This window comes from Carassius auratus, chromosome 7 (assembly GCF_003368295.1).
Source record: "Carassius auratus strain Wakin chromosome 7, ASM336829v1, whole genome shotgun sequence".
Classification (NCBI taxonomy): Eukaryota; Metazoa; Chordata; class Actinopteri; order Cypriniformes; family Cyprinidae; genus Carassius; species Carassius auratus.
In genome coordinates this window covers 7251858-7273154 of record NC_039249.1, presented here as the reverse complement: position 1 = coordinate 7273154, position 21297 = coordinate 7251858, and the positions used below count along the sequence as shown (strand labels likewise).

Sequence of the window (21297 nt, the reverse complement as noted above, 5' to 3'; positions counted from 1 at the left end):
TTTATCATCAACACAGATTCTCCCCAGCCAGAAGAGAATGCATTTCTGATGCCTGTTGGAGAGCGAGATGGAAAGGTGGAATCCACTGTACCCCAACCCAGTGATGGAGTGCAGCACAGCATCCAGCCCCACTCTCAAGTAATGTACTCACTCCAGTGCTAAGAAGACAGTCCTTCTCTCAGATGATATGTCATCAGAGATGTGTTTGTCTGATTTTGTTAACTGAAACTAATATTATAATATAATAAAATAATAATATAATATTTTTTAATGTTTAGGTTTTGCTAGGGGTGTGCAATACGGCATTGTTTGATCGTGGATGATAAAATTGTCTCCACGATCTGTTTTTGTAATAAGTGCACATTCAGTCAGCTTCAGTTCTGGCACTTCTGGTTCAATATACTGTACAACGCAACATACACTCACAGCAGTATTAACTCAGTGAGAAAGTTACACTTGCCGCGGTTAAACATTTAATTTGCATGCTTTCAATGCGCCTTTCCAGTGCCCGTACACCTACAATGTGCACGCACACTAAAATATTGTCATATAGCGCCTTAATGTGCTAAGATATGTATCGCGTCAGATTGCGCTAATATTGTCAAAATACATAAGGTTTATACATGAACACAGTTGCTTCTGTCTAAACTGAAAGTAAAAGTGAGAGAAAAATGGATGTGTGCCTGTATATTAGATGCGTGCAGCTCTTAAAGAGCATTGCTAAACATACTGTGGACTGTAATTAAAGAGATTGTTCACCCTAAAATGTAATTTCTGTCATTATTTAGTCACATGTTGTCCCAAACCTATTAATTTATTTCTTGTGCTAAACATAAAATTACATATTTTGAAGAATGTGGGTAACCAAACATAGCTGGTCCCTATTTAATTTAATAATAGAAATGATCAAATAGATAACATTCAACAGAAGGGAAAAAAAAAAAACTTATTCGGGTTTAAAACCTGATAATGAGTAAATGATGGTATAAAAATAAAACACTATGACAGAATTGACAGACAGGAGAATCTTCTTGATCGAAGAACTTTAATACAGTTGCTGTAATAATAATCAGCTTACAATTGTTGTATATGTGATATTTTTGCCATATCATCCACCCCTAGCTTTTGCTAACAATGCGCTAAATAGATTTTAGAAAGGAAGAAATAAGATTGTGAAACTCTACTAGCCCACAACTTTGACAAATCTTTAGACCTATAATTTCAGTTTCTGCTTGCTGTTTTTTCTCTCATTTGTTTATATATATTAGGGCTGTCAAAATTAATGCATTGACGCAATTTTATTTTAACGGCACTTATTTTAGCAAGGCGCACGCATTTTCTATTTGACCCATGGCCTAGCCCGTGGTTGGAGAAATGGAGATGCACAGTGTTGCCAGGTTAATGACTTTGCAGACACTTTTATTGACTTCTTTTATTTATTTTTTTAAGCGCCTAGCAACATAGGAGCAACAAGCTTTCAGATACTATGTTGCTTCTCTAATTTTACTTAAAAGTATAGCCGAAATCACAGCACAGCTATTGTCTTTATCTTATGTGTAGTTGATTTAATCGGATGACGGCTTGATTGTCAGGATTTTTGTGCAGAGTAACACCTTGGAAGGGAAAGCTGGTTATGAAGTCTTAATGGATTGCATCTCAGTCACTATTTCATATTCATTCTGTTGTCTGACAACAGAAACCGTAACATATATATAAAGTGAAAACTGTTTTATTGAGAATTTAGCAGCATCAAAAACAGTATGTGGGCTAAGAGAGGCAAACAAATTTAATAATAAATTAAATTTTGCATGTTCAGAAAAAGTGAGCAGTCCTGTCCTGCGAAAAAGTAAACCGATTTGTGTTAGTAAATGTAAAGAATGAAAGGGATCCTTGTATTTCTATGTTCTTTTTTCATGTGTCGAATAGACGTGAACAGGTTATTTGAAAAACATGTATGACCTGGCAGACCTTCATGCTCTGTTGCTTATTGTTTCACTAGTAATAAACATTACTAGTGAAACTTTGTGGAATTTGGCTCTTTGGGTTGTTCAGCACCAATCTGATCGAATCTTAAATTGTCTGATTCGCTCTGATAGCCTACAATGTCCTGACCTTATTCCTTATAACAGCACACATTACATTGTTGGAATAAATATGAAGCATCAATCTGCATTTATGTAAAAAAAAAAAAAAAAAAAAAGAAGAGTTCTTCCTAAGGTTTTTGAAGTACAGAGCAGCAGAGTGATGAAGTGAACAAGTACTGAAAATAAGTAAGCACACAGATACAGTGCAAAGGACAGCATCATTTCACCTGCTTACAGACTTAAATAGACAAAAAACACTAAATTCTAGATGTTCTAAAAATAGCATGAACATTAAAAAGCCTCACTTATCTGGGGATCAGTTATCTAGTGTGCTAGAATGTTTTGAGCCTGAATACTTGGTGTAGTTTTATTTGAACTCCTTTCAAGGTGAAACAGCCTACTAATGAATAATGGAAACATCCTGCTGCAGATGTCTGTTACGTAAAGAATCACAGGGGTCATTCAGAGGTTGAGAAGTACCAGACGAAGACTTGTCCTAGCAGCGATAAAAGTGTTGGTGCATCAGCCTAAAAACTACTTTAGAAAGCTTTACAAGTGACAGCCTGGGAACTATGTGTACATATTCTCTTATTGAAGCCTTTTTAAGCTGATTTGCCTGGCACTGACAGCCAAACTCTGAATAGGAGGATTGTGTGTGGATGGCTGTCTGCTGCTGATTTAAGCTTTTTGAAGTTATAAATTTGGCTTTATTTGAATTGTGTGTAAAATTTTCTTCAGATGTAATAGAAGCTCATTTGAACTCAAATGTCCTTGTCTTTAACTTCGCTTGCATTTGTTGTCTTATGTTGTATGTTGTCACATACAGGCTGGTGAGATGAAATCATTTCCAAAGCATAAATGGGAACCCCTTGGACCCTCACAGGAAGCTCCTAAGATAATTTCATCACAGGAGTTGCGCAAAAAGACACTCAGAGCCCTCAGGTTCCCCTCACAGCTCTTCCACAAGGCAAAAGTAAAGGGCTCAATAAAACTCCTAAAACCAAAACTTCCACAGCCAAACGTCAAGAGACAAAGACATCCTCTCCGACCACAGAAAGTATTAAAGAGACAAGGATGCAATAAACCAAATCACTCCAAATCCCCCAAGCTCTCTGATCCAAGACTTTCAGGATCCAAACGAAGCAATGAAATGCCTTCTGAAACAGACAGAAAAGAAGATGGAACCACTGCAACCACTAAAGGGGCCTTTAGTTTGACCTCTGATCACAGGGTGTGTGACACAGGCCATCTCTCACAAGAGGAAAGACAGTGTTTGTTGGAGGAAGCAGGAAAAGTCAAAGCATTTGTTGTTACCATGGTATACCAAGATGGCACCACACAACTGGACCCAGAACAGGTGTGTTTACAGAGTCACTAGATGATATTCATTGAGCTAAACTATTAAGCTTTGGCTGTACTAATTTTGGTGGATATAATGTACACTACTGTTTAAGGCAGAATGGTTACTGCTTAAATAAATAAATAAAGGGGATGATCGTTTGACACCGAAGACTGGACAAAAAAAAAATTCAGCTTCACCATTGCAAGAATGAATTACATTTAACATATTTCCAAACAGAAAACTGTTATGTTAAATTGTTATAGCATTTCAGAATGTTAAAGTTTTGTAGTATTTTTAATCATATAAATCCAGCCTAAGTGAGCTTGAGACTTCTATCCAAAACATAATTTTTTAAAAGTTTAAAAGATTAAGATAGTTTTCATACAAATGATGCTGCAAACTGAATGTCATATGAATGTTACTGTATGTGGGAATTAATTGTCAGATATATTCAATGTCTCTCCTAAAGAAGCTGCGCCCTTCAGTGTGTGGCCTGCTGGTTCTGCTAAAGAGGGAATTGGATTCAGAGGGACCACAGGACAAACCACCAGAGAGGGTTTTGTACCTCAGACTAGAGCAGGCACCTGCTTGGGCCCAACAAGACTGTACACAAAAGCAGGATGTCTTTACCAGGTGTGTTTTTGTTTGGAGGGGAAACGAGAAGAGACAGAGAGGTATTTACTATACATGTAACTGCTGTCCTCGTTTACAAGTAGCATTACTGAATCGTTTTCCTTTAATGGGATACTGGTACAAATGTAATTTGGAATTGAGTGTAGGTGGTGTTCAGTGTTTTTTACTTTGTATCTGTATGTCTGTGCGTCCTTAGAGAAATGCTCATGCAGATGATGTGTGACACAAAGCCATTTGTATGCTTTAAAGCTAAAGACCTGCTTCGCACAGCACTGAAACACTTCAGCAAAGACTTGAGCTGGAAACAAGGTGGCGCACACACAAAGTTTGAATTTTATCTCTGACTATTTAAACAGTTACCATGTTATATAAAATAGGAACTAAAAAATCACTACATTGAAAATCTTTTTTTTTTCAGCAAGATATAAACAATGTTTTAGGACATATTGTATTAAAACAGCAAAAAGTTGATTTGAAAAGTGTGAAAATTCTATATTATATTCTAACATAAATATTTTATTTACTAAGTCAATGATTTAACAAGCAAATATGTGACATTTATTTTAACTCATAAACTTGACACAGTAAGTCAAGTTCCTGCTTATGTTGAAGAACACGAGATGCTCTTAAAATCATGAGAAGAAATTGTAAATACATTATTAACATTACCAATTTTTTTTAATTTGGGAACAATAGTAATGTGGGTATTATATTTTTCTGTGCAGTGTTGGAGTGTCATGTGATGGATCCTCAGATTGCAGCATGGCTTTTAGATCCTGCCGATTCTGCGTCCTGCTTTCAGACCCTGCTTTACAAGCACTACTCGCATTCAGTTACGTCCACATCACTGCAACCTGTGCTTGGGCAAGCCAAGGTCAGATATACACACTTGATTCAACTAATGGTGTTCAGAAAAGACTGCAGCGAAATTCGACTTTGAAATTACACTTCTACAGTGGCATTCTGCCTTTCTTTACTGCTTTATCAGGTGACACAAGTGATCTCAAACTTGTCTCTCTTATACAATCTAATGGTGGAACTACATAACAAGCTTCAGGTAATTTAAAATGAGTCTTCTCTAAATAAAGCATTATGTACAATGTTTCTCTGTTTTCTCTTAATTTTTAGTTTCTTTGTCTATAGACTCAGGGGCTGTGGCAGCTCTATTCTGGCATAGAACAAATGATGATTCCAATTCTAGCAGGTCTGCGCAAACAGATTATAGAGATAAAAAAGTGAATGATTTAACTCAGAATGTCATTGCATTTCCCTGATTTATTAATTTCATGGTATAATCATGAGTTTATTTCAGTTTTTACTTGAAACCTTTTTAAACTTCTTTTTGAATTTCTTTTTCCATCACTGTATGTTGTTTATCATGAAATTTTGAAATCACCACAATTGACACTATGAATTTTGGCAGTTGTTTCAGATGCTGTCAAATGCATTTTCTTGCTTAGTCATGTAATTTTTGAGTTAGGCACTATAATGACATAGGAATTAATATATTTTTCTAATTCTTTAGTTACTAAATCGATTGAATAAACCTTTAGTACAACTCATTCATTCATTATATCTTTAAACGCTGTTTAAGAAGGGAGTTATATATCACTGTCTAATGAATTATATTTAGGCTTGCATTTACAATAAAGCCAATACTTTTGACTTGCTGCATTAACACTCCCCCCCTCTCTCTCTCTTAGTTATGGAAAGCTATAAAATACATGTGGACAAGGAGGCCATGAAAAAAACTTCGGAGTTGCTAGGGGTAAGAGTGTGTATGATTCTATTATGATTCTATAAACAGTCATAAACCATGATTTTCTCAGGCTGTCTTCCCTGAGGAAGAATTCTGTTGTTTGTAGTTAATATTAATGATTAGATCTACCACTGCTGGCATCTGCTTTCTTAAAAATAACATTACCATTTCCTTTCATATCTCTTGGCTTCTCCCTCACAAGTTCACATATATATTGTTTTCTCGAGTGCTTTGTGTATGTTTATTTCATAAACTTCTGCACTCTTCACATTTCCTCCTCTTCTATTATTCTTCTGCTTTGTACATCCCTCTCATCCTCCCCCAGTTTTTCCAGAAGAAGGGAATTTATTAATTAAACACTTCAGGATTATTCTCTGTGGGTTGTTACTGTACCTTCTGTATTTGAACATGTCCAATTGTGCAGCAGCACCCTTCGAACAAGTTTCTCTCTTGTGCTCTCTCTCTTTCTCAGTCTAAGCTAAAGCAGTTAGAGCAGGAGGCTCACCAGGCTGCAGGTCAGAAGTTCTTGGTGTCCAGCAGTGCACAGCTCAGACTGGTCAGTGTTTTTGAAAGGCTTTTGATACTTTGCTAGCTATCTGCCTTGATATCATTTCTGGGCATAATCATAGATGCCCTATGATGCCCAAAAATATTGTCTATTAGGTAGGTTTTGTTGTCCCTTATTTGTTGATAGTTACTGTAATGCAATTAGAAAAATGTATTACAAACTTCCTCTTTTTTTCAGATCCTATTTGAGAAGCTGCGTTTACATGAAATTTGTGAAAATAAAAAGCTCCCCAAAACAATCAAAAAACAGCAGTCCACATCAGAAACAGCAGTGAGTACACATTTAATGTCCTTATATGTGCAAACAAACATGAGGTGTTCACATGAACGTTATTGTGGTTACACTTTATTTTAAGGTGTCCTTTTTACAGTGTAATTATATTTAAGCACTGACTAATATTAATTAACGGCATATACCTTCTATAGGATAAGGGTTAGATTATGGTTTGTCATGTAACTCTGCATATTATTTAGACATTCTTGTATATCTAAGAGTGTGAATGTTTTTTTTTTTTTTTTTTTTACTCATCACCTATGATTCTTTTAACTAAAATTGAAAGTCGAATTTATCAGTTTTAATTCAGTTTCTGACTTTTTTGCACTCTATTTTAGCTATTACAACTACAGAAGCTGCATCCACTCCCAAAAATCATACTTGAATACAGACAAATTCACAAAAACAAGACTGCATTTGTGGATGGCATTTTGTCTTGCATGAGCAAGGTGAGACATTTGACATACAGAATTTTAGAAATCAAATTTTGCACACTCTAGGTGGCAGTACAAGAGTGTCACAGTTGAGTCATTATTTTGACCATGTTTCTGTTCTTTTTCCTTTGAAACATTCAATTAGGTTTCATAACTGTAGGGCTTAAAGTTCTCTGGCACTGTGACGGATTTACGACATGCAACGTTTGGCTGCGGAAAAAAAAATCCTACGTACATAAAAAAAAAAAAAAAAATCTTGTTTGCCTACTAGTGGTATGAGCGGAGCAGCGTTCACTCTCAACCAAACTATATATGATTGCCAGAACATATTAACTGGGATTTTTTTAAAAGATCATGTTCACATATGATATATTAAAGATTTAGTTCACCCAAAAATGAAAATTATGCCCTCTGGAGTTGATTAACGCGTACTGTATACGTGTTATGAGTTAACTTAAATTACACTTTCAGTTTTGATCGTACAGATAAGAGCAACACATCAGTCGAATCTGTAAAGGGTCTACTTGTTTTTGTATACAGACATAATAACAGATCTTTGTGCACTTATAAAATAAAGATAACAAACAAGGTATGCTGTCTGCAGCCTTTGTCTGCGTTGATCTTCATTTACAAACACGTCATTAAAATGAACTTTAACTCAGTGAATACTCAACGAAGAGATATGAGAGATATATCTATAGAAAGCCTGACATGTCTACTTTTAAACTAAACAAGTGCTGCCGAAAACAAATATTCTGATAAAGTAATCCATATGAAAACAACACAATGTCCGTTTCTCACATCTCCCTTCATTATCTTCTAATGCGACCACGCCCATGCACTGAACGTACTTTTGAGATATCATAATGTTTCACTTGAAACACGTGGCTTGAATACGCCCATACATCAGAAGACAATGCAGCGAGACTGTTCTTTAAGTTTTTTGTCAGTCAAACATATTTAAATTGAACACTAAGTTTTTTTAAATATTTGTAATAAAATTTGTGCTGTTAAGTGTTATCACCATACTGCCATGATGTTATGCAAAACATTTTGTTTTACGTGGATATTTTAATGCGAGTGATGTAGGCTATAATAAATAATAATTTGGCATTCAAATACATCGCGAATAAGGAAACATTGGATTTTTTGTCGAATGAGAGACCCAACATTGGTTTGTTTCATTTTAGCCTAAATGAATTTGTTTTGGCTTGTCATTTATGTTGCTATAACTTCTTATAGGCTATTTTATATTCCTGTTATTTTTTAAGGATACTGTTAATTGAAGGGATTTGTTGTGGAGTGAGGGGAACTAAAAAGCATAGCTATATTTACAGTGTTTATTATAATGTTTGTAAACATTTTGCGTCGGCATTAGGCCCATTTCTGAATGAAATAATAAAATGTAACTTATAGGCGACATTGTTTTTCTTTTCTCTCTAAAAACATAATTTTATACATGTAGCATAGCCTATTTTAGCAATGCATTATCAAATGTTCCCTCCTTTATTTATTTTATTTATTTATTTATTTTAAAACCTTTTGAATGCTACTTAAATGACTCAAGCTGACAGAATTAACATATTATCATTGTTTAGTAAATTGTGTGCTTTTTTCCTCTTTCTCTGCTTCTCAGACATTTATTTCTTCCACATGGAATCAGACAAGTACAGTGAGTGGCAGACTGTCTGCTAAACATCCTGTGAGTGCTTCTAATTTGCCCTTTCAGTTCTCAATCACATGCCTGTTTACTATTGATCTTTCCTCCCTATTCTCTCCTTCACTTTTCTAGGTGTTTTGTCATACTGTGTTTCTCTTTGACACATGCACACACTCCTACTATTTTTTATGAAAAAAGCCCCTCTGAGACTGGTATACAACTATTTGCTGATCCATTATGTTGTACCATTCCTCCTCTCTTGCTCTCTCTAATGTTGAGAAAAATCGATAGATCATCTCTAGGTCTGTCTCAGGGTCCAGAATTCACTTGCTGAATGATTTACACTGTTGCAACAATACACAAACACACACAGAGAACACTGTCCTCTAATAATATCTCAAGATAAAATTTTTATCCATCATTCTTTCTTTAGAATAATTGGGCTTTAATTGATTTTTTAATTGATTATTTGGGGCTCTAAGACATCCCTCACACCTCACACTTGTCACATACATTTATGAATGATCTGTGTCTCCTTCATGCTGTATTCATTTAAGTCACCTCTGGGGGTTTGTCCAGTTGAGTATTGTAACTTTAACCACTGCGTTTAAAAATTCATTTCCACTGATGAGCTAGCATATAAATGAGCTTCATTAGCTGCTAGGACTAATTGAGAAAAATCATCGGCCATTAATTGCAGCCTAGGGATAGATCATCCTCAGAGTTCAAATGATGCAGAATCATACTGAATAACTTTGATATTAAAGCTGAAATTCGCCTGCATTTCCCTGTTCGGCTTAACTTTATAATACTTCTGTTTCTCTGTGTTCCAGTGGGTGAGTTTAGTTTTTTCACTATGTCATCAAACCAGCAGGCATGCCCCTACAATTTTGCCTTTCGTACTTTACTTCTTTTCCTTCTCTTTCTTTTTTACAATTATTCATGAGCAAGACTAAGCCAGAAGCTTTCAGGCAATCTGGATTTAAGAAGGATTAGATTCAGTTCTTCATAGCTGATTTTTGTGCTATATTCTGTGTATTTTGTGAGCCCTTCAGATGTTAGATGTTAATAAGGCTTTGTATGTGTATTTGATGGGTTATGTGTGTACACTGCCGCTCGAAAGCTTGTGCTTGGTAAGATTTTTTTTTTTTAAAGAAATTAATACTTTTATTCAGAAACCGTTCATTAAATTGTTCAAAAGTAAAGACGTTTGTAATTGTTACAATAGATTTTGGATTTCATAAATGCATTTCACATAAATGCTATTCTTTTGAACTTACTTTTATTCAGAAACCATGCATTAAATTGATCAAAAGTAAAGACATTTGTAATTGTTACAATAGATTTTGGATTTCATAAATGCATTTCACATAAATGCTGTTCTTTTGAACTTTCTGTTCATCAAAGAATTTTCAAAAACAAATGTATGTTGGCTTCCACAATAATATTATGCAGCACAATTGTTATCAACATAGAATAACAATATGAAATGTTTCTCGAGTACTAATTCAACAAGTTAAAATAATTTCTAAAGGATCATGAAGACTCAAGTAATAGCAGCTTTGCCATTACAGGAATAAATATATTTTTAAAATATATTAATATAGAAAAATGTTATTTTAAATTGTAATAATTTTTCACAATGTTACTTTACTCTTTTTACTGTGTTTTTGATCAAATAAATGCAGTGAAGCTAAGAAACCTAAAAAAAAAAAAAGAAAAAAAAAATCATACTGACATAAAATCTTTGAAAGATTGTTCATGCGCGTTATAGCTGTGTATCACCAGCAAAGTCATGATATGAAATGTATCACAATACAGAGGTCACGATACGATAAGTATCACAATATGTGAAATGAATTTCACCTAAGAATAATTTAATTAAAAAAAAAGTTGTATATGAAACACTGCATAGTATAGGGCTGTTGCTAACTATTGGCAGAGCATGCAGTTGACCATTTGCATTATAAAGGGCCTCCATAACTGAAACACAGTATAATATAGGTAATGGCATACAGGTAGATCTAATTTATTAATGATTTATTTGTAATTAAATTTCAAAAAGCAAACTTTCTTATATTATAGATTCATTGCACACAAACTTGAATTTTCAAGTGTTTTTTTTTATTTTATTTTAATTCTGATGGTTACGACTTACAGCTTAGGAAAATTTAAAATTCAATATTCAATAGATTAGTTTGACTAATTTTGATTATAAATACTGGGTATCTCTCTCGTTAATTTAGAACATGCTTCTGATTTGACGGTTGTCCACAAGACAATCATCAATACCCTCCACATGGAGGGTAAGCCACAGTAGGTCATTGCAGAAAGGACTGGCTTTTCACTGAGTGCTGTATCAAAATACATTCATCGAGAATGGTTGTGCCAATAGATGATAGTATCATGTATCGACGATAGTCAGAGATATCGACGATAGCAGATGTCTCTGTTGATAGTCAAGACAATATTAGGCTCATTCTACTATTAAAGCTGCAGTCGGTAACTTTTGAAGCACTAGCGGTTAATAAACAGAACTGCTTGCGTCTTGCGGAAGAACATCGTAGCCTGAACTACTTCTCTCTGTTTATGTCTATGAAGAATCACAAAGGTACTGGGTTACTCCGCCGCGGTATCCCCGAAGCAATCTAAAATAGTCAGAATATGAACACTTATTATAGGTGCACCCTAGTGATTCAGGACAAGCTAAAAACACGGTTTGGAAAATGGATTCATGGTGTACTAGCTTATTATATACATTTTTCTACATTTTGAACACAAACAAACCACAGCTCTGATTGGTTGTTTCTAACCAGGAGCGGATGAATTTCTGCAAATGGCAATAGGACCACTGGGAGGAGCCAGAGGAGCTTGATTTTTTCACAGATTATCTGTCTCATATTCTACTTTCAGGACATAATGACAGGTTTAACAAATATGTAAAAAATATATTTTTACAAAAGTTACCTACTGCAGCTTTAATGTATTAAACTAAAAAAATTATTTATTTGTTTTATTAGGCATCCTATTATAATTCAGCACCGTATTTCACTTCAGCAACGTATTTCACACACACACGTTTGTTTTTGTGAAAAGTAGGCGTAATGGTTTTTATACTGTACAAACTGTATATTCTATCGCCATTCACCAACCCTACCCCTTAACCTAACCCTCACAGGAAACTTTGTGCATTTTTACTTTCTCAAAAAGAACTCATTCTGTATGATTTATAAGCGTTTTGAAAAATGGGGACATGGGTTATGTCCTCATAAGTCACCCTCTCCATGTAATACCTATGTCATACCCATGTCATTATACAAAGTTGTGTCCTGATATGTCACAAAAACAAGAGCACACACACACACACCCACCCACCCACCCACCCATCTACCTACCTACCTACCTCGCGCGTGTGAGTAAAAGAGCATTTGAGCCTGTAGCAGGTGAAGGAGTCTCCATTCACAGACGTATTTTTATATTTAACGTTAGTTTATCAGTATGTTTAAAGGGATATTTTTTCGATTATTGGTGATCCCATAGGCTCTCTCTCTTGTGCACCTGTGCTGTTTAAAACACCAAATAGTTATTTTATGACAAGAACAAAGAGTCTCTCTCTTGTTCCACCCATGCACGATAATATTGTTTATCGTCGATCTCATGGGCTGACGATATGCAATTTGAAAAATGACCAAATCACCCAACACTAATAGAGAGTTGACTGGAAGGAAAAGGTGTGGTAGCAAAAGGTGAAAAGCAACAGGTATGACCACAGCCTTGGGAAGATTGTCAGGAAAAGCCGATTCAAGAACTTGGGAGAACTTCACAAGGAGTGGACTGAAGCTGGAGTCAGCACATCAAGAGTCACCGTAGTCAGTCATCTTCTGGAAAAGGGCTAAAGTTGTCACATTCCTAGAACCAAGCCAATCCTGAACCAGAAAAAAATGTCCGAAGCATTTCACCTGGGGTAAGGAGAAAAATAACTGGACTGTTGCTCAATGGTCCAAAGTCCTCTTTTCAGATGAAAGTAAATTTAGCATTTCATTTGGAAATCAAGGTCTGGAGTCTAAAGGAAGACTGGAGAGGCACAGAATTCAAAGTCCAGTGTGAAGATTCTGAAGTCTGCTGGTGTTAGGCCATTGTGTTTTATCAAGTCCAAAGTCAATGCAGCCATCTACCAGGAGATTTTGGAGCTCTGTATGCTTCCATCTGCTGACGAGCTTTATGGAGATGCTGATTTCATTTTGCTGCAGGACTTTGGCACCTGCCCACTTCCAAGTGGTTTGATGACCATGATATTCCTGTGCTTGATTGGCCAGCCAACATGCCTGACCTGAACCTTACAGACAGTCTATGGGTTATTGTGAAAATAAAGATAAGTAACATCTGACAAACAAAACAGAGGAGCTGAAGACCACTATCAAAGCAGCTTGGGCTTCAATAACGCCTTAGAAGTGACACAGGCTGATTCCCTCCATGCCACGTCGCGTTGAAGCAGTAATTCATACAAAAGGAGCCCCAACCAAGCATTGAGTGCCTAATTAAACCTGCTTTTTTTTTTGAGATACTGATTTTTTTATTTTCCTAAGCTGTAAGTCATAACCATCAGAGTTAAAACTTACTTACTCTTTGAAATATTTCAGTTTGTATGCAATGAATTTAGAATATGAGAAAGTTAGCTTTTTTTGAATTAAAAAAAATAAAGACCTTTTCCATGATATTCAAATTTTTTTTGATGCTTCTGTATGTTTTATGTTAACAATGTGCATTCCCCACCAGGTACAATATACTGATTGTTTGAATCTTGTTTTTAAGCCCATTAATAATATTTTTATTGTAATGTACTCATTCTAATATATTAAAATTATTTTAACATTGCTTTTAACACCCACACTCTACGTTTACCAAAAAATATAAAAAATAGAAGACTTCTAAACTAATGCGTCTTCACTGTATCTCACACACACACACACACACACACACACACACACACGTTTAGTCATTAGATCACGCTGCGCGCACAGACGTTCTTTATAGCACTCAGACAAACTACAATTTAATCTATAAATAGCTTAATCGCTGAAGAGCTACATTATCTTTCTCAACAAGAAGCTGGTAACATCATTGTGTCTAAAGCAATTAAATCCAAAGCTTCACTGTTTATAGAGAAACACAGTAAAGCGGTGGTAATTCATACATACACACGATAAACAACACTTTTCTGATTGAAGTAGAGATCGCTAAACTGCAAGCTAACCGGTGTTATCAGAAAGCAAGCGCATTTATCCACAGTGGAGAGAGAGCGCATGCACATGGTTTCCAGGTTGCCAAAAACAAATAAGACACTTAACATATATTTCCGTATTGCACAAGTTGGAAGCTTGTATCTCTATATCAGGCAACACCCGTTGTGTTCCTCTGCAAGCATGTGCCATAATATCGATACAGGGACAGCTGTATCGATACTTGTCTTAAAATTTCGAACACAGCAGTAGTGAGTGAATATGTGCATGTCTGTCTGTGCCTGTGTAGACCTTAGTCACAAATGCCATATTTTATTTTTTGATAATGAAACGAAGACTATTAGGAATAGTGTAGTTGATAGGGAGAGTAGATAGTTGTCCAATCAAATACAGTAGGTTGTGTAATTTTAATGGCATGTCTGTTTCCCACAATCAGTCAGTGTTTTTGGGATTTTATATTTCCATTGGAATTTTTTTGGTTTAATACAGATTATGTCCTTGCTGTAGAAGAAACATGAATGCTGTCTCTGCTCTGCTGCAGAGGGGACGGCTGCCTTGTTCTGATATATTTCTAGAACACTCACACTTCTTTCTCACTGTTGCTTTCTTCACTCCCCCTTTGTCTTTGAACATACACACAAATCTGCCTAGACACAAATAAAGCAGGCTGGCAGTAGCTTTTTTTATGTAGCTTTAATACGGGTTTGCTTAAGGCAAAGCTTTTGCAGGCTTTAGAGTCATAACCAAAAAATGATCCGCCTTTGGATCAGAATCCCCCAAGTATTCTTGAACAGAAGACCAGACATCACTTATCCATCCAGAGACATACACAGAGACACCCTTGACAATAACACCAAAGAACAGTCGAATGAGGACAGACATCTTTCTCCTCATCTTTATTTCTTTGTATTTTCGTTGGCTTCATATCAGCTTTTTATATGCGATGAAAAGTCTTCTATCCTGCATTTCACAACCGAGAGCTAATCTTCTTGCATTTGATAAATAATACCTTCAGGAGAAATGGGCCTGCGAATCATATGATGTTCAGAATTGCTGCATTTTTCATTGTTTACCACATCATTGAAACACTCTTTCAAGGTGTTTTGAAGTCCTATTAGACAAACTCAAATAAAGATGATAAACTAATTGTCTCCATAATGTAAAGAGTTTCCAACTTTCACTGGATGAGTCATAGCTGTGGTAAGTGTTGCTTTAGAGTGATGCATGGCTTTCCTCTAGTCATTTGAATTTGGCTGCACCAAAGCATCACAGAGCTGTGTATAATAACACTGATTCAGGGTGTGTGACTCACTGTTTGTGTGGACTGATTAATAAGATTTTGTTCTGACACACAGAGAGCAGGCGGGATTACATTTGTGTGTTAGAAAAGAGATCCCATCAGCTGTTCCCCCAGAATGTGTGAGTTTGCATGTGTGATCATATGCATTTGTTGTCGCAGGTCTCAGCAATAAGTATGGCCCGCTGACCAGTGTTAAACCATTTCTGGCCAATTGATATGCCAATGCAACTGAAACTTTCAAATTCATTGATCTTGCATATCCATTGTTAAATCTTGCATACTTAAAGCGCCTGATTACTGAACCAAGTTATCTTTTGTGCTTTTGAAGGAAGATCAACATTTGCGACCAAAAAAATATGTGCAAACTGTAATGAAGCAGAGATCAGTTAGTTCCTCACTTTCCGCGCTGACGCCATAGTCATTCGCTTGCTTCAGTGAAAGTATAACGTGCCTAATGTTTTCGACTCGTACATTTACATGTCCCGCCCCGATGTCACATGTCATTACGGGACCTTTACGGGTTGTATGTGAAAGCACGCACATATCCCGGGTAATCACTAGCAGTGTGAAAGTGCAAAATCTAGTGACCTGGGAACAATTGCCAGAACACTTAACCCATGTAAAGGGGCTTTTGATGCTTGCAGGTCTTAAAGGGACAGTAGGCCTATTAAACATGCAGCCTACTGTCATTATTGTCAAAGGATAGATCACCCTAAAATTTCATTTGTCATTTTTTTACTCACTGTCACATTGTCCCAAACCTGTATTAATTTATTTCTTGTGCTGAAGACAAAATATATTTTGAAGAATGTGGGTAACCAAACAGTTGCTGGTCCACATTGAATTTGATAGTAGCAAAAAATACTATGGAATAGGGATGTCAAATTTCGATAATTTCCATGATCGTCATTTAAATTAACAATCAATTAATCGATTAATCGTTAACCATAATGCAGCAAAATGCGTCTGTTGCAGTGGCGCAGTCACCAACATGACAGGATGTGCAACAGCCGCACACACACGCAAAACACTTTCGGCTGCAGCAACACACTTGCTCACATTAATTTGATCCTGCTGGATTCTGTTCTAGAAAATATAAGTTTTTGAATCTTTGTGTTCCAGTAGGCCTAGCCTATTTGTTTTTAAAAATCCTCCATACAGTGCATTAGATCGTGACAGTGCATGCGTGCCTGCATAGGACGGGCAAGCGCGTCTTTGGCTAGATTTATTTGAGGGTTATTGCTCATTTCCCATTCAGCACAAATCCAAATCTTTCCATATTCGCAACGTATTTGAATTTTAAACTACTATTTATAATGTAAATTAGGATTGTACTTTACATGGATTCGCATATAGATGGAAAAGATCATCCTCTTCATATGAGCTAAAACATTCTTGACATAACAGCAGTGTGAACCGTACGCTACAGTCTATTTAAAAACTGACCAGTGTAACCTTTTAAATGTTTAGTTGACTATTTTATTTTGATAATGAACAGACTGCGATGTAAGCTTGAATCGCTAGAATATACATGTGCACCAGGCTCCAGAGTGATCCAGAGTGAGAAATACATAATAATAAAAACCTTTTCCACAAAAGTGTTTAATTTCATTTGTGCACATTCACAATAAAAACACAAGATTTGTGCTCTTATAAAATAAAGCAAACAAACAGAATGCATTGTCATCCTTTTCTGTGAACTTGTTTATGGAGCACCACACTTCTGTTTAAATCAGTTCATCTTAATTAAGTCAGATATATTTTGCATATTTAAAAAAAAAAACAATTATGAAACCAAATTGTTATTTTTGTTTTATGTTAACAAATTGTTATTTTTATGCCTATATTACTTATATAGGTTATACATTTTCCTTAAAGCATCCCGTTTTGTCCCAGGACATGAGAACCTGTGCTCTTGTGAGGTTCATGCAGAAACTTGTGAATGACATCACTGAATGCTCCGGGAAAACATATTGTCAGTGTCGATCAAAGTGCCTATTAATTGCTGCTCGCACATGTTGAGTGCGCATGAGTCGCACACAGCCCAACAATAAATCGGTTAATTGACCATCGGCACCTTTAATCGATTACATCTCTTATCGACAGTTAATCGATCATCGATTAATCGTTGACATCCCTACAATGGAAGTCACTGTAGTCCAGCAACTGTTTGGTTTTCTACGTTCTTCAAAATAGCATTTATGTTAAGAAGAACAAAGAAACTCAATCAGGTTTAAAACCACTTTTAAGTGAGCAAATGGTGGTATAAAAATAAAACACTATGACAGAATTGACCGACAGCTGACAGAATTTTTATTTTTGGATTAACTATTTAATTTAACCTTTAATGTTAACAAAACACAAAGAAAAAAATTACGCACTGCTCTTTTTAATTTAATACAGTTGCTTTAGGAATCAGTTTCTATAGTGTTTTATTTTTATATTTGTTCATCAAATTTCTTGAATGCTCCTGCTAAATACACCTATTGAACCTGAAAATAAAGCACTGTTTTATTTGTATATTATGTGTAGTTGTAATGTGTATCTTTGTCAATCTTTTATCTTTGTTATTAAAAAATTTGAACAATCAAACATTTGCTTACAGTTGATACAACTGCAGATCTAGTACAGTTTCATCTTCTAACAAATGTTTCCTTGTGAACACTCCATGGCACTGTGCCTTGTTTACACAAACAAACAAAAATATACTCAAAGTCTGAACAATCCTCTGGCATGATCCGGGATGCTATTCAAAATAAACTATCCACTTGTTCCTTACGTTGGGACCTTCTGATATCTGTACAAAGACGCGAACAAAATGTTTAAACCAAATGCATCAAAGCAAACATTCTTTCATGTTTCCTCACAGCAGGCTGGAGCACGTGCACTGTCGGAAAGCGAATGCGCATCTGTATACTGTATCCCGGGCAGACAAGATAGGGGTGATAGTGATCTGTTTGGGATACTTGCTTTCAGTGTGATCAAGTGTCAAGCCATTAATGCTGGGGCCTGTGACAATGTTTTGCTCTGGAGGGAGTGTATATGCAAATGACTGTGCCCAGCTGACGTCACCTTGTTCCATAGGATCTAAAATGAGCCGTTTTCATATCTGCCTATATTTTTAAATACTGTGTCTACATCTCAAAATCCAGTCAGCAATTGATGAATAGAAGCATGATAATCTGTTACACTCAGATATACTGTCGATATTTCCATTTCAATGCAACTGAAATTAAACATTTTAGTCCATCACATTTGTGCAATAGAATTAATTTTATAGTTGCAGAACTTCGTCTCTGTATGCAGTGATGCTAATATACATTTTTACATTTAGTTTGTCCAGTTTTTTGTTTATTATTTTATCTTTAATTACAGAAATCCACCAACCTCATGTAAATGTGTTGGTAAATTTAGGTTCTGTGAATTGTTATTGGACATTCATATAGCTAAAGATCAATGAAATTCTAATTACCATATTACATATTATTTCTATAATACTTGTAATTTGATACTTAAAGTACTGTACATCCGCAGCCTAAATTATATGTATTATAGGTCTATGCATATTTTTCCTCTCCCAAATACTAAATATTTATGTTTGTGAAGGTGTTAAACCAAATACCAGTTACCTATGGAGCAACCTCTAAGTTACACAATCATTTCTTTAGTTTTAAAAACTTTAAATCCACCCACCTGATTTCGACAGACCTGAAGATCCCATGTGGACAGTGATTTTCACACTGAAATCTGCAGCCAGATCCCAGTCTTTAAACTGTTTTTGATGAATCACTTTACAAAGAAAAACATCTGTGCTTCAAAAAATGGGTCACACGTCACAGGTGTTTATGCATGTGTGTGTACTGTACGTTTGTTTATCTATCCACCTTTATGTTTTCAAGGGGAGTGCGCAATAGGGAATCCTCAACAAAGCCTGACTGACTGTCCTAACAAAGCATTTATTCCATTTATCCACTACAAACAAGTGCACATTCATTGAGCATCGTGCTGAAACAAAAACATCATACATCAAACCAGGATCTACAAGCCAAAGTATCTCATTAAGAGTCAATGAGATGTATGTCTGTGTTATTATTTTCACAGTGCCTGGTTTGATTTTCTTTAAAACAACAACCTCCAATGTTAATTGGTTTTCTGCATGGGGCTCCGTTTCTTTGTTTATTAAGCCTTTGCCACACAAACAGTAGCAGATGAGTAACAGCAGCGAGAGAAGAGGGCAATGCAGCAACAGTGTGCTAATTAGAGATGGAGAGCATGTGAGGGACATCTTACTGTGGTTACTGTTGTCTAGCATGCTTTTAGAAACATCTGTGCCTCAGCATTATCAACACGTTTTGCCTTGCAGTGCTTTTATTAAAGCTGGGCCACAGGGAAGATAAGTTAGTTATATTTCGGGAATTTACCAAAGACTGCAGCAAATCACTTTGAAGAGCTCAAAATGATGACTCCAATGTGTGAGACTGTGTAGGGCTGGGCGATAAACAATAATTATGGCAATATAAATTTAATACTTTTATTATACATTTTTTAATTCAAGTTATTTTTGAACCGCAGGACTGCTTGTAATAAAGCTTTTAAGGGGTCATATGATGCAATTTAAATTTTTCATTTTTCTTTTCGAGTGTTACAAGCTCTTGGTGCGTGAAGAAGATCTGTAAAGTTGCAAAGACTAAAGTCTTAAATCCAAAGAAACATTCTTTATCAAAGTTAAGGCTCTGTCGCACCCCACTAAAACGGCTCTTTCAAACACACTCCCCATTAGTAGATGCATTTAGGAATCTTTAAGATTACTTACAGCAATGCATTTTATGGACGACTGTTTCGTGAACCTAGGAGAGGAGGTGATTCTGACTGTACTACATCAATCTGGCATTTGTGAATCAGCTACTGTAATTATATTTTGTTATTAGTTGAAATATTTGCTATTGAATGTTCCAGTGTTTCCCATGTATGTGCCTGTGTGGTGAGAGAGAGAGAGAGAGAGAGGGGGGGTCACACAGTGGAGTCAGCTCTCTTAACCGTCTGTGGCTTGTGTATTGCAAACACATATGAGCTTCATCACACTGTCTGTCACGCGACTCTGTTCCCCCTTTGGGCTTGACTTGATGGTAAAACTAAGGACATTATTAACTGTTTTACATTTATTTTGAAAGATGAAGCTCACGCTTATGGAAAGGGGCATTACATTTTCAATGAGTGCTTGCAGTGTTCGGCCAATCACAATGCACTGGGTCAGTTGGCCAATCAGAGCAGACTGCGCTAGTCAGAAGGAGGGACTTTGTAGAAAATGATGCAAGCTTCTATATATATATATATATATATATATATATATATATATATATATATATATATATAGGCTACTTTTTTATTTACTTTGCTGTTAATACTGTATTTGAAATGAACAGTAACACAATAAGGTTCTGAAAGTGCTGATTGATTGTTTGTGTGATAACTTTCTACAAGCAAAGTAATGACAGACCAAAATCATCACTGCTGCAAAATTGCTTTTTTCCAGTTGAAAAATATGTTAATTAATGTACAGCAGCCATGGTCACACAGCTGCAGAATATGGTTGTCAATCCTGAACATGGTTACGTTCACACAATACAGTTATTTACAGGGTGACATCTGCATTCTTTAACTGAGCTCACACCCCTCTATTTTCAGGACTCACAACAGCATTCTCAGAAAACACAATCTGCATGAACTGGACAAATTGTAGTACAGTGCGAGAGATGTGTGGTTTCAATCTGTGAAAGTTACATTGATGGAGAAATAAGTTGTGTATCATCTGAATGTTTTAGATTCACTGCACTGGAGCAGTATTCGTCGGTTTTGTGTTCTGTGTGGAACTCAAATTTAGTGTCATGTGTGAGATACAGAAAATTATGCGATTGCATATAAGTGGGCTTGATTCTCATTGCATGTTCATACAGACCGTATTCGAGGTACTGTACAGTAAGCTGTTTGAATGAGACTTTTCTAG

The 21297-nt window shown here is 35.9% G+C and overlaps 1 protein-coding gene across 2 annotated transcripts in view; it reads left to right on the top strand.

The window, feature by feature from the left end:
- Positions 1-21297, top strand: part of poln (polymerase (DNA directed) nu) — a 59614-nt gene that overhangs the window by 11433 nt on the left and 26884 nt on the right. The window contains exons 5-16 of one of the 2 annotated variants that reach the window (XM_026266933.1): positions 17-138; positions 2911-3441; positions 3899-4059; positions 4256-4368; positions 4785-4933; positions 5048-5116; positions 5203-5263; positions 5763-5827; positions 6291-6374; positions 6564-6656; positions 6998-7108; positions 8730-8795. In XM_026266933.1, coding sequence (XP_026122718.1) covers positions 17-138; positions 2911-3441; positions 3899-4059; positions 4256-4368; positions 4785-4933; positions 5048-5116; positions 5203-5263; positions 5763-5827; positions 6291-6374; positions 6564-6656; positions 6998-7108; positions 8730-8795 — 1625 coding nt within the window. Of the gene's footprint in view, positions 1-16; positions 139-2910; positions 3442-3895; positions 4060-4255; positions 4369-4784; positions 4934-5047; positions 5117-5202; positions 5264-5762; positions 5828-6290; positions 6375-6563; positions 6657-6997; positions 7109-8729; positions 8796-21297 lie in introns of both variants that reach the window. The other variant, XM_026266932.1, reaches the window with a different exon arrangement.